Source organism: Falco naumanni, chromosome 17 (assembly GCF_017639655.2).
Source record: "Falco naumanni isolate bFalNau1 chromosome 17, bFalNau1.pat, whole genome shotgun sequence".
In the NCBI taxonomy this organism is placed as follows: domain Eukaryota; kingdom Metazoa; phylum Chordata; class Aves; order Falconiformes; family Falconidae; genus Falco; species Falco naumanni.
Window position 1 is genome coordinate 1,910,307 of NC_054070.1, and position 15,483 is coordinate 1,925,789.

Below are 15,483 nucleotides of genomic sequence, written 5' to 3' on the forward strand. Positions count from 1 at the left end.
GTCAGGCTGTAAGGGCTCCCTTGCAGCTGTGCTGGCTGGGGATGCGGCGCGACAGGCCGTGCCCCTTGTGCTCCAACACGAGGCAGGGTCCTGGGGAGAAAGGCTGAGGCCACGCAGGGCAGGAGCCCTCACTGCCCAGTCACAACAGGAGGTCTGGGGTTAGTCCTGGCTGCTGCTGCTCCCCATGGGGTCACGATGCAGCAAGCTTTTGGGTGCACTTAACCACAGTGGGAGCCAGAGGGCCCAGACAGTGATGTATCCAGCCTCAAATCAAACCAGGGTGAGCCATCAAAATGGAATTTGCCAAAAGACAACCACCGATGATCTGGATGATCTGTGAGCCCCCGGCTACATGCAGCCTGAGGCACAAAAGACTTAGGTCTGCGGCTGGGAGTCAGGCAAATGCTGGTGCTTCCCCTTGGCCAGTGATCACACAACACATTCTCCAGACTGAGCAGGATTTTAACCCCACGCCAGTCTACACGCATGTTATTTGGGAGAGAAACTACCACTACCAGGAACCAACAGGTCCCTCTGCTCCCAGGACCCCTCGTTGCTGCCCATCCCAAGGTGCAATGCATGCCCTGTCCAGGGTGACTCCGATCCCCTGGAAGGTTTTTTTTACTTTTCTTAAATGAACGCGGGGTCCATGGGAGACACAGGAGCGCAGGGTAACCATCTTCCAGCATGCCCAGCGGTTGGAGAGGCACCAAAGAAAAGCCCGTGGTCTGTCCCCACTGATTCTCCACTGGCAGAGCCAGACGGTCTCAGGTCCTAGACACAATCTGTAAAACGCCTCTCCTCTTGCTTTGAACATGGAGGGGGACCCAGTTGTGTCCCCTCCCTCAAAGCAGCACTTCCACCTTGGAGCCTGCCGGAACACCCCTGCCTTGCCCAGCTCCACTGCCACCAGGCTTGGTCACGATGCTTCGTCATGGCAAAGCTGCCTCCAGCCGCTGAAACACCAAGGCTGGGAGAAGCCTCGGGATGTGGGACCAGGTGCCTGTGAGGCTGACGTGTCCCCCATGGCACCACACTGAGAACCAGCCGGGGAGGGACACGCTCGTCCCATCAAATGACCTGCAGCATGTTTTCTGCTAGCCCCGGCTCACCTCGGGGAGCTCCCGCACCACAGCAATCGATGCGAATTAGCTGCTATCTATTCTTCCACTTGTTTGCATCAGCATGGAAATATAATACCAAGTCAGAGATAAAGAAAACTGGAAACACCCCAACAGCATCTAACGCTTCCAGCCCGAAGGGTTCATTAAGAGATGAGTTTCAACATCGCAGGTCCCAGCCTGAACAGCAGGTTCCTTTGCCTTGCTCCTCAAGCACATCCCTCCCTGCCAGCATCCACATCTCCCCATACACTGGGCTGTGAAAGGGAAGGGCTGCTCTCCATGGGGTGGGTTTTACAGAGCCCGAACTGTGCCCACACATGCAGGGGTCACCACCATGCTCCCTGCAAAAGGCTGATGGTGTCCTGCTGAGGACACAACCGTGCAGCCGTGCCTCGACAAACCAGCAGACCCCCCCCAGCCTAGAAAAAACATCAGGGTAAACTCCTTTTTGTGTCGATCCAGGCTGGCACGGGACCAAGACATACCCTACACTGACATGTGAGAAGCCTGAGACGACGATGCTGCGCATGGGCAACGGACGTGTGATTTTGAGAAGTGTCTCATCAGCGAGTTATTCTCAGTCCACAGCTACGCTGAAAGCTCACACAGCTATAAATAGCTGACAACAGAGCGTACCTGAGTCGCAGCTTTGAACGTGCTTCACGGCTGCTCGCTGAATCGGGAGTCAGGCTGCTCAGCGCAGTGGCTGGGGCAGTGCCGGTGTTGGGGACACTTCAGTCCCACTGAAAAAACATAGAGGTCTAAACTTCTCTAAAGCTCAGCTTTAGCCAGTCTGAGCTCCCAGCAGAGCCAGTAAGGACTGGGTTTGGCCAAGACTGTACGCTTCCTAAGGGCGCTACTGAAGAAGCTTGTCTGGTTGCAGCTTGTCTCATTGCCAGCTTTGTCACGCTTGGTGAAACAACCTTACACAAGATATGCAGAGGTGGGACGAGCAGCAACCCCACACCCCAATCACACAGGCTGGCACGAGACATAGAAGCAGTTCAGCCCTTCCCTGGTACTAAAGGCACAGCGCTGCCCCTCTGCCATACTGCAGTTCCAACATTCTCCTCCAGCTCACACACCACAGGCTTCAGCACCCACAGCATGGCTCTTCCCATTTTCCTGGGTCACACAAGAACAACTACAACCTCCAGCAGCTTCAAGGAGCTGCAGAGGACCTCAGCCACGAGCCATCCTTCCAGCTCACTGAGCAGGAGAGGTTCCCAACCCACAGCCGAACCCAGCTGACTGGCTGGTGAGCCAACAGAGCTGGCACGGAGCCCAGCCCTCCCACCGCGTCACCTGCGGCTGCGAGTCAGGCTTGCAACCTGCCGAGGGAACTGCAGCTTCATGAGCATGGCACAAAACCCTCAGTTTCAGTTCCTGACTAAAAGTCACCTCCTGTGTCCCCTTTAGTAGGTCACTCCTAGCCAGCTCACCATCCTCTCCTTACCTGCACTGCCACTGCACAAGATTCAGCCTGGGGGAAACACAAGGACAGAGCAGCCCTGCCTTTACATCTTCAGAAACCAATTCCTGGATTTGCCACAAAATCCTTCTGTAATTTCAGGGGGATGCTTCACACCTTGCAGGTACATTAGCCAGGGGAGGGCTGCAAGGCACTTGCCTCTTGATGACCAAGAGCGCTCTAGCACAGGGATAACACGGCTGACATGCAACCAAAGAGGGATGCGGAGTGAGTAAGAATCACCGATGCCTACGCCAGGTAGCTGGGGAAAACCCTGTGCTCCCTACAGCACTGGCACACTCACATGCTCACGAAGGTGGAGGCACGCGTCCCTGCTGCAGGTGCGCCTGCGTGTCGCTGGGCAGTGCGGGGGCACACACCTGCCCACGGTCTGCCCGTGCAGCGCCTCCAAGGAGCTCACACGCTGTGCTGGCCCCCACGCTGCGGCCACAAGGCTCTCAAGCCGCCTCCGGAGCAAGGAAAACGTCCTGCCCAGCCACACTGTGCTTGAGCTAAGCTCTCCTACGCAGATTCCAGCAGCTCCTTCAGCAGGAGATGAATCTCAGCCCTTCTCCTGAATTAATAAAAAATACATTACTGCCTCAATTGGAGAAGACAAATAGCATAAGGAATGAAAGAAATGCTTGAGCAAAACAAAATGTGGAGGAAAAGGATTAGAGGAAAGACAAGCAGATCAGCGGGTGCGCTGGGCACTGCTATTTAGTGTCACACCCGCCTTGACACAGGCACATCTCCATTTGCACAAGCTTCTAATCTCAGCCCTGCAATGCAGCATCCCCTGCCTTCCCAGCTCCCCTCCGCGCTCAGCTCCCCGGCTCTGAGCTGCAATGCAGCAGCGTGGGAAAGCCCTGCTCCCCCTTCGCCCCACCACGAGGCAGCACCCAGCCTCCCTGGCTGGGCTCCTCACCTCACACAGGCTCTGCCTTCCCCAGCTCACTGCCTCACAGCCGGAGAACCGGCAACCCCTCCCCTGGCTCCCCCGGGAGAGCTGCTTCGGGCGCCCAGAGGACGTGACTTTGCAGGGCAGGGGACATGGCAGAACTGTATCTGATCTCCCACAGCCCTGCAGGACACCCTCAAGGTGTGAGGTCTGGAGAGGACTAAGCTGCCCCGAAGGATGGAGCCATCCCCGCTCCACCCAGCCAGTGGATCCAGACTCAGCAGCTTCACTGCTGGGCTCTAACTGCAGCTGCCACCGGCCCCAGGACGCTGCTGCCACCGCGCACGCAGGGCACCAAGTGCCACAAAGGATGCTCTGGACTAGACAAGTGACCGATTTGGAGGATGTGTCAGCGGACCACCTGACACCACAGAGCCAGGTGAGCGGTATGGGCTGACCCTGAGGCCACAGCCCTACAGAAAACCACGTGGTCACCCCCACGCAGGACCACGGCTCAGCCAAGCAAGCTGGGAGACACACACTGGCCACGGCAGGCGGGTCACTCACAGGTTGTGTCACTCACAGGTTGCTCACCTCAGAGGGTGCACGCTCTGGCTCCACACTGAACGGGAACAAATCCACCCCCAGGCAGCAGGCACAAGCATCAGCCAAGTGCTGTGGTCGAATGCTCGAGCAAGAGTGTGCAAGGAGGACCAGTGAAATTGTTGTCTGGCACCACAAGAAGCTGCATAGGAAGGCAATGAGCTGGTAACCCAAATGGACATACCAGGACAATGGCAGAGGGGACACGTGCCACAGCATAAGAAGCTAAATATGCAAAGCTGGGGACAGGGGGCATCAGAAAGGGACTCTCTAGAAGGACCCTGAACTGCCACAGTTCCCCCAGTGCCACCCAAGCTGGAAGCACATTGCTCACAAGGCACCTGGACAGAGCAGGACCCACGAGTGTGTGTCTGCAGAAGCAAACCATCCCAGGAGCCCTCAGCAGTTGCTCTCAGGGGACAGCAAGGCCTTGAGGACACATCACCCAGGTGCCACTGTGGTCACATCCCACCAGCAGATCCCAAATAGCATTTCCAGAATCACACACAATTTTGTATGCATTTACATAGTTCTCAATGAACAAATGTTAGATTTGGGGGCAAAATCCAGGCAGTCACTGGGAAAGCCCCATTTGAACAGCAGTCTTCAGGTTCTTTGGGGGAGAAATTTGTTTCAGCAGTGCACCCCCAAATATTTTTGTCTTCAAGTGTTTGCTCTGCTACTTTTACATGGGAAATTTTGAAAGACGAATCTGGATTATTGGGTGGTTTTTTTAGCACTTTCTCTGTGCTGCCATTATCACTGGGAACATGGCACAACCCAAACAGCTTCAGCAGAAAGCTCTGGGGCCCTCAGGCCACGTTTCCAGACCTTCTATCCAGTCACTGCAGCCATCTCAGCCAGAGAGAAAAAGAGGAGACATCTACCACTCACTGTCATTTCCTGGGAGCTGGCTGGAAGGAGCAACACCACTGCATGTCTCTCCTCTTTCTCCTCACCTCTAGCCCAAATACAGGAGTCCAGCTCCGCAGCCAAAAAGAAGTAAATCCCCTCTGCAATGACCTTGTCACACGAGTACTGTCACACAAGGGCCTTAAAAGAGGCATAACGTTAGCGTGACAGTGATATCAGGACAGCCGCACTGCTTTATGAGGCAATAACCTGCTCCCATCACTGTGAAGAGCTATTTGGTCTCTGACCTCCTCATGGTCTCCTGCCAGGGAGCCTGGCTACTGCTGCACAGTGCTGCAACGGGCCTATTAGCGCTTAATTAAGCAGCCAGGAACGCCATGGGGCAGAGGTGCTCCTTTTAATCCCATAGCACATGCCTGGCCAGCAAGGACGGTCATCAGGAGGGGATCTCCTTGGGAAGGGATACCTTGGTGAGACCATCCCCACCAGAGCCGGGAATGTGCTCACATGGGGTGTCAGACAGCAGCCAAGCATCTCCTGCGCTATGGTTTCTTTTTTAAACAGACCAGTCAGATGCAACGTGAAGCTCCTGCCCTTCAAGGAGCCCATCTGTCTGTACCAGCCCCTTGGCTCTCCTCCCCACCGACAGGCTGCCCAGCCAGCCTGAGCATAGCCGGGGTCTGTCCTGCCTGCCCGTCAGCTCCGTGGAGGTGCTGGGTCTCCAGGGACACATGCTGCCCAGCGAGGACATCCCTGCTGAGCCATGTGGGGAAGGGTGGCATTGCCCACCCAGTGCCAGCCAAGGGCTGCAGGACTGAGACAGCTTATACCTGCAGCTGCAGAGTTCAGCAGGGCTGCAGAGACTCCTGCAGTGAGCATTTCGGGGAACACCATCTCCCCAGGATCACACATGTGTCCGCCTGGGCTCTGGCCTGTGCAACACCCACCACTTACTCACTTACGTGAATTAGCAGCCACTTAAGAGGCACCTTACACAGCAAGAGATGGCCAACGAAACGGCTGCAGAAAGTAGCTGCGGGTTCTCGGAGGTGCTCTGGGGACCTCTAGGTAAGTGCAGCAATCACGCTGGGCACCACATGCCAGTGCTAACGAACTCACATGCAGCCTGTACGCGCCTCTGCACCTGCACGCAGAGATGAGCACGGCGAGCTTTGTACAGCCAGCTCTTCCACCACGCTGGCCACATGCCCTCCATACCCTTCATCCCATGGCCGGGCCCTGGTGTAATTAGCAACCCCAGCTGCCAGCCAGCTTTGATGAGAAGCCTCAGTCTTTGGTTGATGTGAAATGTATAATTTGGATGATGGAAATAGCCTCTACAAAGCACATGTGGTTGCTGTGTCCCAGTGACCTCTCCCATCTTGCGCAGGCTGCTCTGCTTTAAACGCGGTTATGTTTCCAGCAGCTCTACAAAGGCTTCGGTGCCATCAAACAGATGACACAGCGGCAGCAACCGAATGAGAGGTAAAATTTGGCCACTACTAAATTTTTGGCCAGCAGAGGCTTGGGAGTGCTTCTGGCAGGAGAAGCGTGAGGTGGAGATGAGAACTCAGGTGTGCAGGCCAAAGACGCACAAAGTCTCTGCAAGCCATTGCGTCTGATGGAGCAGGGAGCTCAGGTTAGGCAGAAGCAGCACAAGCTTCTCAACACAGGTCAACAGCTCAAGAACAAGATGTGCAGAGGCTGAAAGTCCCTGCAGCTCCCGCCTTTTTCTTCCCAGCACAAACCAAGCTTGCGAGTCTTCTTGTGCCACTCTGGATAAGGTGTCCTCCAGCAGACATAGCCAACAGCTCTGACTGATGTTTCACTTGCCAAAGGAATCCATGAAAACAGCAGAGAAACCTTCCCTCCCTCCCAAGCACCTCCTGCAGCAACCAGGAGAAAGACCTTCTCCTGAGCAAGCGGGATCCTGTCCGTTCTGGGTCTATCCCAACCACAGGAACAACCTATGCCTTGAGAAGCCAGGCTGTGGAAGGCACTGTCACCCCTGGAGAAGGTTTCATCTGCCTGGATCGCACCAGACCGCAAGCAAAAGCATCAGGACCAGAAGCTCAGCATGTGTCCAGGCTCACACACCCCCAGCCACAGTTCTGCCACTGGCACATAAGAAGTGATGGAGTGGCCACCACCACTGTCACACTGCTCCCTCCTCTGCCCATCCGCAAGCTCCTCTTGGCATGCCCATGACACAGGCTGTCAAGGATGTGCCAGGTCATGGTTGACTTGGTTAAGTAGGTTGACTCAAGAGCACAACTCCCATGAACGTGAGTGAGCTCTACGGAAGGAAAGCGACATTTCAGCAGGGTTAAGCTTCTGCCCTGTCCATCCCAGGCACTGTCCCCACTGACACTGGACAACCAGTCCTCCAGTCCCCACCACAGGAAACTCAATAGTCCATACATCTTGGAAACTTTATCTATTTCAGCAAACACACAGAGCAGGGGGTTAAGAGGACAGATTCAGTAGAGTTTGGTCCTCACGGGCCAGCTGACCAAGCTTTCAGATGGTATGTTGCAGTCCAAAGAGATGTTCCACACCTCCCAAGGTCAAGGTCAGCCCTGTGTCCCTGAAGCAGGTCTTGATGCAGGCAGGGGGGGGGCTAGGCAACCATCCCAGAAACCAAAGCAGGTGTTGGGGGCACTTCTGCAACCCATGGTCTTCCTCAGCATGCGTACAAGTCCCTGTCCTGCAGGCAGGATCTCTGGTACTCCAGCAACTGCTACAAACCAGGAGTCACTCCTACATGTGCCAGTCCTGCACCCTCAAGAAAGCTGCAAGAATTTCTCTTGGGGGTGCTGAGGAAACTCCCATCTAAGAGCAGAGCATCACAGGGGGACACTGAGATACCCCAGGCATGCCAGCACCAGGAGGTGGAGATCTGTTAGTCCCATAAGGGACAAATCCTCCCACAATCCTGTCCTGCTCCCATGGCATCTGGTGTTACCGCGGCATTAGAGCTGAGAATGGATGTTCACGTGCCCAGCTGCAGGACCACCAGAGCAGCCTGAAGCCCCCACAGCCCCTGCTGCGAGGCTGACCTCACATGTCCAGCCTGCTCATCCCCACGGTCTGCCTGCCCACAGCTTGAGCTTGCCCTGTGGCTTTCCATGAGCTGCTTGTGCAGCCCCAGCAGGCCCCACGATGCTCCAGCAGCTGGGGGAGACCCCTGTCAGGGAGAGGATCAGGCAGGGTGCACACCACCGCTGCTGTTCCCTTGGCTGTGCGCAGCCAGGGGACTCAGGGCCACAGGCTGGGAGGCTCCACGCCTGTGTGCCAGTGCCCACCAGTGCACATGGTGCCAGAGCGCTGCACTGGAGCAGGGGCTGCGACACCCCTAAGGCTCCTGCAGCAGCAGGGTACCGGACTCGTAAAGCTGCGTTTGCCAAGTGCCTGACTCCAGCACGTAGTCCAGCTCGCTCCACCTCTCCAAACCTCCCCCACAGCCGGAGCAAATCTCCCCCCTTTCTCCCCACGGCAGAGCTCTGCGCATAAAGCAGCTAGGAGAAGGCATCTAAAGCCAGCTCTCCAAGCACCAGAGAAGTTCCTGGCCACCTAAAAAGGGGTCCCAGGCAGGGAACTTGAAAGGACTTGACACACCAGGGCTCCCAGCCCTGCCTGTAGCACTGCTCGCCCCGCCACCAACGACCAGGGCTTTAAACTCAGCGAGCCTGGACACCGGGAGCACCGGGATGGCTGTGCAGAGCTCGTTTGCTGCCTTCTCACACCAGTTTGCCAGACCAAACCAGCTCTTTGGAGCCGCACACCCCCCATGGCCCTGGCCCAGCCAAGCCCACGGGCGCTGCCAGTCGGGACGCGGGGCAGAGTGGGCTTCGGCAGGAAGCAGGGGGCTCCCGCAGCTTCGAGATCAGCACGTGGCCACGAGGGCAACACACGGGCTGGGCATGCCTGTGGCAAGACCCGGCGCCGCAGGCCACCAGGGGGGCAGTGGGTCCCAAGATCAGAGACAGCCATCGCTGAAAACCCACCATGCACACAACGCGCTCCTGACCACACAGACCCAGGGACCAAACCCACCAGGCCAGCAAAACGCAGGCAGCCACGGTCTGGAAGCCACTCACGCAACCCCCACGGCAGCATCCTCGGTGCCCTCCTCAGCCAGGGCCCCGCAGCAGCTCTGGGTGCCAAGCCTCCGGCCCAGAGCCCAGGCGCAGCAGCGGCCGCGGTCGGCCCGGGGGACGAGCCTCCCCGGTGGCGGGGGGTGGCCGCAGCACCCGGCCGGGCAGCCTCCCTCGTCCTCGGCAGGGTGCAGCGACAAGGGGGCCGAACACCGCGGGGAGGACGAGCCCAGCCACCAGCTGCCATTGCTCCTGGCGAGGAGGCCGCGGCCGAGGCGGGAGGAGGCCGTCGGGTGGGCGGGTGGCGCCTTCCCCTCGGCGAGGCCGGGGCGGCCGCTGGCCCGCCGTCCCCTCGCCGCAGCCCCAGGGACACGCCGCGGCCTCCAGCGGCCCCTCCGCGGGTGCGGACCCCGCCATCACCCACCCCGGGCCGGCGGGCCGCACTCACCCAGCATCTGGCTGAAAAGCAGCTGCTCCAGGTCGCCCAGCACCGTCACCACCAGCTCGGGGTCCACCTTCAGGTAGGGCTTCTCCTCGGCGCCCGCCGCCACCGCCGGCCCCTTCCCGCCCAGCAGCTCGTCGTCGCACTTGCCGCCCCCGCCCGCCTCGGGGGCCTTGCTGAGGGGCTTCACCTCGGCGTAGGGCCCGCGGGGGATGCGGCTGGGCTTGCCGGCGGGCGGCGGCTTGGCGGGGCCGGCGGGGCGCGGCGGCAGCAGCGAGTGCTCGGAGCGGGACAGGCTCCGCGACATGGCGGGCGCCTCCCGGCCGCGGGGGCCGCCGCCGCCCCGGCCCCCCCCCCCCGCCGCCGCCCCCGGTGCCGCCGCCTTGGCCATGTCGTCGCTCCAGCGGGGCTCGTAGAGCTGCCGCTTCTTCTCGGCGTCGGTGAGGAAGGCCAGGTTGGTGAGCGACTTCTGCTTGCGCAGGTTGGAGCCGGCCGGCAGCCGCCCCTCCGCGCTGCTCGCCTTGAAGACGCGCAGCTCCGCGCCCCGCGGGCCCGCCGCCGCCGCCGTCGCCTTCGCCCGCTTCGGCATCACCGCGCCGCCGTCGGGGCCCCGCCGGTAGCCTCGCTCCTCCTCGCCCAGCTCCACGTCGGGAAGGCTCTTGAGGTTGCTCCCCAGCATCCCCGCGCTGCAATCATTTAACCCGCCGGGAGCTGCTGTTGCGGCACCGAGGACACACCGGGCGAGACAGAGAGAGAAGCGCCCTCAGCGCCCGCCCCACCGGCGCGGGGCGGGGCGGGGAGGGCGGGGGAGGGGGGGGGGGTTGAGCGGCACGGCCCCACCTCACTGCTCCGCCGCCAGCGGGACACTGCGAACCAGCGGAATGTCAGGGGCAAACAAAAAGGGCCCGCCCTCCTCCGCGCCCGGCTGGCGCGGGCAGGGGGCGGGGCGCGGCGCGCGCGCCCGCGGCGGGGAGGGGGAGAGGAGAGGGGAGGGGAGGGGGCGCGCGCCGCGGGGCGGGGCGAGGCGGGGGCGCTCGCCGCGCGCGAGGACCTGCAGCGCCGAGCACGGGGAGCGGGACCCCGCGGGACACCCGGGCTGCGGGACCCCGGGGCGATGCGGAACCCCCGGGCTGCGGGACCCCGCGGGACCCCGGGAGCGAGGGGTGAAGCCGGTGCTGCGTGCACCCCACGGTGCCGGGGCGCTGCCCCCCACGTCACGCCGGCCCGCGGCCCCTTGCAGGCAGGGCCGGGCCGGGGGCTGGCTGGGAGGGGGCTGCAGCCGGCAGGGGGCCAGGGCCCAGCACCCTGCAGCCCGTCCCGCCCGCCGCGGCCCCCACCCGCAGCCCCGACACCGCACACCCGGCCCCAGGGGTGTCAAAACTTCCTCACCCGGGGTGGCCCCGGGAGCCCCCCGAGGGACGCTGTGGCGGCCCCCAAACCCAGCGGAGCCTCTCCAGTGATCCGGGGGAATTAAGGGGGGAGAAAAAGAGGGGGAGCAGGATCTGGTTATCATCATTTTTCATTAATTACCCGTCCCTTGGGAGGGGTGAATTAAGTCTATTTGGTGACCTCACGCAGGCTGCCATGGCAACCGCCAGAAAATATTGCATTAGAGCCCATCACTATGTGCCGCGATACGGAGCTGGGAGGGCCAGGGGCGGCGCAAGCCCCCAGCCCAGTCCCCCACGCTGGCCTGGCCGCCCCGCTGCTTTGGGGTTCAGCCCGTGGTGATGCCGAAGAGCCCCAAAATAACCCGGCCTGGATGGGACAGCAAAAGGTGGCCAAAAAAAGGTGTTCTGCACCAAAAGGTGCTGCTGGTGTGGGATGGGTGCACAGGGCACCCCACTGCACCCCAAAGCTGCTCTGAGGTTGGGGGGCTGTTACAGTCCTCGCCAAGTTACAAGGCTATTGCCTGGGAGTAGGGCCCACTGCAGGGGTCGAATCTGGGGTGTCATGTCATTCTGGGGCTGGCAAGGTGACTCTTGGGGCCTTCCAGCGTCCCCTGTCCCCTCTGGCTGGGCCCGACGGAGCTGCAGAAGGTGTCAGAGGCTGGTGGCTGGGGGAGGCGAGGAGCAAGGGGAAGGATCCGGCCCCTTCCCCAGCACTGAACCCGCTCAGCCTCGTCCCAAAACCTCCCGCGAGGGAAGCGGGCAGCTGCGCTGGGAGCATGCCAGCCCTGCTGCTCCCCTCCCGCCTTCTCCCGGAAAATCCTCCTGCTCGCTGCCCGTTTCAGCACTTCCAAAATCGGGGCTCAGTGCTGAACACCGCTACCCTCTGGCTGTGTGGCAGCAGCGCTGGGACCCCGCTGCAAAGCCGGGCTGTGCCGGCAGCCACCGTGGCTCTGACCGACTTCTGTCCCTTCAAATCACTCGGCAAAGCTCCCGGCTCTGTTTTTTTCCCCTTCCCTGCACATCCCTGGAGCATCCCACCATCCTCCGCTGCCGCTGCCCTGGCAACCGCCGCCCCAGCACCCTCTCCAGCAGCCGCCCCCCCAAAATCTCCCCCCAAAGCAACACCGGAGGGGACCGGGGTGTCCCCGGCACTGCAGTGGGGAGCTCGTCTTGGGGTTTGTTCGGCCCCCGAGAAAGGGAGTGACCCCGCGGCGGGTGTGTGGAGCCAGTGGTGCCTCGGCACCCGCCTCCGCGCGGCTCTCTGCTGGCTCCCTGGAAATGGGTCATTCCTGGAGCTCACTGGGAAACTGGGAAGAGGAGGGAAAGGAGCCAAGCAGGGCGATGTCCCAGCAGCATCACCAGAGGGGACGGTCCCCCTGTGCCAGAGCCACTGTGGGGGATGCTGACACGGCTCCTGCGCCCGGGTGATGCCACGCCGCTGGAGGAAGGTTTTTGGCCGGGGGGCTCACCAGATGCAGCAGCTGCAGCCCTGCTGCTCCTGGGGAGCTGGGGCACCTCCAGTGTGGGGGTTCCCCCCACCAGGCCACCAGCCTCCCACCCTGGCTCTCATTCCAGCATGGGGCTATGGGGGTCTGAGCTCCGGCATGAGCCTCAGCCCCCTGGCACCATCATGGCAGCCCCCCAGCAAGACACCCCCATCCTCAGCAACCCCTTTGGACTCACTCAGGCCTCTGGGTTTGCAGCTGGGGTCAGGTCCCTCCGCAGGATCAGAGCACTTGTCACCCGGGGACGTGGCCCTCTCCTCCTCCTGGTCCTGCAGCCTGCGGGCAGAGGGGAGTGAGGGTGGGGGAGCAGCCAGCTGGGGACACCCAGGAGACAGGAATACAGCACCCTGGGCGCTGCTAGGGTTTAGGAACACTATTTTCATGGCCGAGGGGGTCCCAGGGCACCCTGTCCCCCATTGAGCCCATCCCCTGCCCCACACTGGCTCCTCCCGTGGGTGCTCCAGGAACCCCCAGCACCCCAAACCCATCAGGAACTCTCCTTCAGGGCAGACACCCCAGACCCAACCCCACCATTCCCCACGGCCAACCCCGCAGCGCCCGACTGCTTCCCCCGTCCACGTGGCCCCTTGTCACCATGCCCACCACAGCCCCATGCCCCCCATCCCCAGGGACTCACCGGTACTGGAAGGGTGCCACGGTGGCGGTGACAGGGTGGCTATGGGGCAGGCCCGAGGAGAAGTTGATGGCCCCCGATCCAAATACTGGGCCTCTGCCCTGCGAGCTGCCATGGGGCTCATCCCCTGTCCCTACTATGGCCGCTCTGCTGCCCTTCCCCGGCCGCCCCCCACCCCTGCCTTGTGTTGGGGGAGCTTTGGGCAGCCCGGTGGGCTCCCCACCCCTGCCTGCCCCTCTCCTCCCACAGCCTGCTGCCTCTGGCCACTTCCCGGGGGACACCAGGGGTCTTGCCAGGGCTTTCTGCCCCCTGCGGTGGGGGCTGCCGGGGCTGCCCTCCCTGCCCTTGGACTGCTCACGGCTGGCAGCTCTGCCAGCATCTTTGGGCTTGAGGGTCTTGGGGCCGGGGGTTGGTGCCTTTCCTGGCTGTGGGGATGGAGCCCTGTGGGGAATGGGGGACCCCGGTGTGCTTGGGGGGGCTGCAGTGTGTGGCTTGCCATGGGCCACAGCACGGGGCACCGGGATGGCGGAGACGTAGTGGCTGCGGCCAGCAGGGTTGACATTGGCTGTCCCGTTCATCCTGGCAAGGTGGCTGCCGGCGAGGCTGTGGGGGGAGAGGAGGGTTGAGCAGGGCCTGGCATGATGAAGGGGTAGGCATGGGGGGCATCTGCATCCCCTCAGCCACACCAGACCCTGGTCTTGGCCCCCATTGACCATAGGTGCTCAATGTCCCTATACTGGGAAGAGGTCACTGCATCCCGTGACCCAGGGTGAGGACACACATGATGTCCCTCCACAGGCACATGGGTCCCAGGGACCCCATGCAGCCCCATCCCTGTGTCTCCAGGTCCCTATGGCAGGTCCCTGCAGCAAGGCTGCATGGTCACAGACCCTCACCAGGTAGGGTTGCACCACAGGCAGGCTGGGCCCCTCCTGGCCACACAAAACCTTCTCCTGATCCCCAAAACTACCTCCTGGTCAACCGAGACTGTGTCCTTGTCATCCAGGACCAACTCCTGGCTGCCCAAAACCATCTCCCAGACACCCAAGGCCACTCCTGGCCACCTAAGACCATCTCCTGGTCACCCAAGACCACCTTCCAGTGCCACAAGGACCAGCTCTGTCACTCCATCCCTCAGGCTGGTGTCTGGGCCCCATCTCTGCCCTCCCCATACCCAAATGTGCCTACATGGTGCCAGCTACCCCATCTCTCCACGCTCCTGCTCTCATCTCACCCCACGGTGACTCTCCCTGGCACCACCCCCCAGACGGTGCCCTGTGTCCCCATGCCTTGACATTTCACTCCATGTGGATGAGGACAGGGACTCGGCGCACAACCCCATCCCACCCAAAGTACCCATGGGCAGGCAGGCCCGTCTTTGTCACCACTGGTGACAGGGACATCAGCACAGTCACAGTGAGTAGAGAAGCTCATCCCTCCGGCAGGCTTTGCCCGGGCTGGTAGAGCAGAGCTCAGCAAGAAAATCAGCTGTAGAGCAAAGCTCCATCTCCAACCACCTCCTGCTAGCAGCTCTCCAGGAAAAAATCCTCAAAACTCAAACAACAAAAAGGTTTTCTCCAAGGGGCTGGAGTGGTCTCTAGAAAGATGGGCAGATGTGGCTCCAGGGGCACCTGTGCCAACCTCTGCCCCTTGTCCCAGTACAGCTGCAGCAAACCAAAAGGCAAACAGGCCCCGGATGCCACAAATCTCCCGGGATGCACATTTCATGGGTTGCTCCAGCACATTTCACTCAGCCTCCTTGAAGGAGAACCTCTGGGGAGGGAAACAGGATCTTTTTGGGGTCCCTGAACATCCTAGGGGAGACTATCAGCTCCAGGCTGGCCATCCGCAGTCACTGTCCACGAGGGGGGTCCCTCTCCCCCGGTGCTGGCTCGGAGCCGGGTGGGCGCAGCGAGCACAAGTGGGTCTTTGTGCAGCAGCTCCAGCAAGCACGTTCAGAGCCACGCTGGAGCCAACTGAAGCCATTCCCAGCGGGATGGGGGAACGCTGCTGCCCAGGTACAGGGCTGCACACAAGTCGCTCTTTTTGCAGCCCAGGGCCAGCAGTCTGGCCACCTTTCAACCCACCCAACCAAGACAGAGCTTCTCTGGAGCTGGAGAAGGTTTCTTGGTAAGCCGTGGGGTACAGGGGGGTGGCTCCCATCACCCCAATGGGAACAGCACCCAGCCTCAGCCCCGCACCCTTTGCATCTCCCACTGGAGGGTGTTGCATGAGCAAGGTCCAAAAATGACCCAAACTGCCCTGTTTTGCCTCTTCCCCAACCTACAGCTGCCCTGAGCCCTGCTCCCCTCGGGCTTCAGCAAGTCTGCAAGGACCAAGCCTTGCCCCATATCCCCCACAGTGAGCACCCCCAGGGTGGGGGGCCATGTCCGGTGAACGCACCCAAATAACCTTTTGCCAACCACATGAGCTGGATCACTT

At 61.2% G+C, this 15,483-nt stretch overlaps 1 protein-coding gene across 5 annotated transcripts in view; it reads right to left on the bottom strand.

The window, feature by feature from the left end:
* The window catches only part of NAV1 (neuron navigator 1), a 60,990-nt gene extending 47,029 nt beyond the window's left edge, over window positions 1-13,961 (bottom strand). For 2 of the 5 annotated variants that reach the window (XM_040616757.1, XM_040616755.1), the window contains exons 1-3: window positions 13,045-13,961; window positions 12,586-12,683; window positions 9,518-10,225 (exon numbers count right to left, since the gene is read on the bottom strand). In XM_040616757.1, the coding sequence (XP_040472691.1) occupies window positions 9,518-10,225; window positions 12,586-12,683; window positions 13,045-13,757 (1,519 nt within the window). In that variant the 5' untranslated portion in view covers window positions 13,758-13,961. The remainder of the gene's footprint in view (window positions 1-9,517; window positions 10,226-12,585; window positions 12,684-13,044) is intronic. The other 3 variants (XM_040616759.1, XM_040616758.1, XM_040616756.1) reach the window with 2 other exon arrangements.
* Window positions 13,962-15,483: the final 1,522 nt, after the last annotated feature.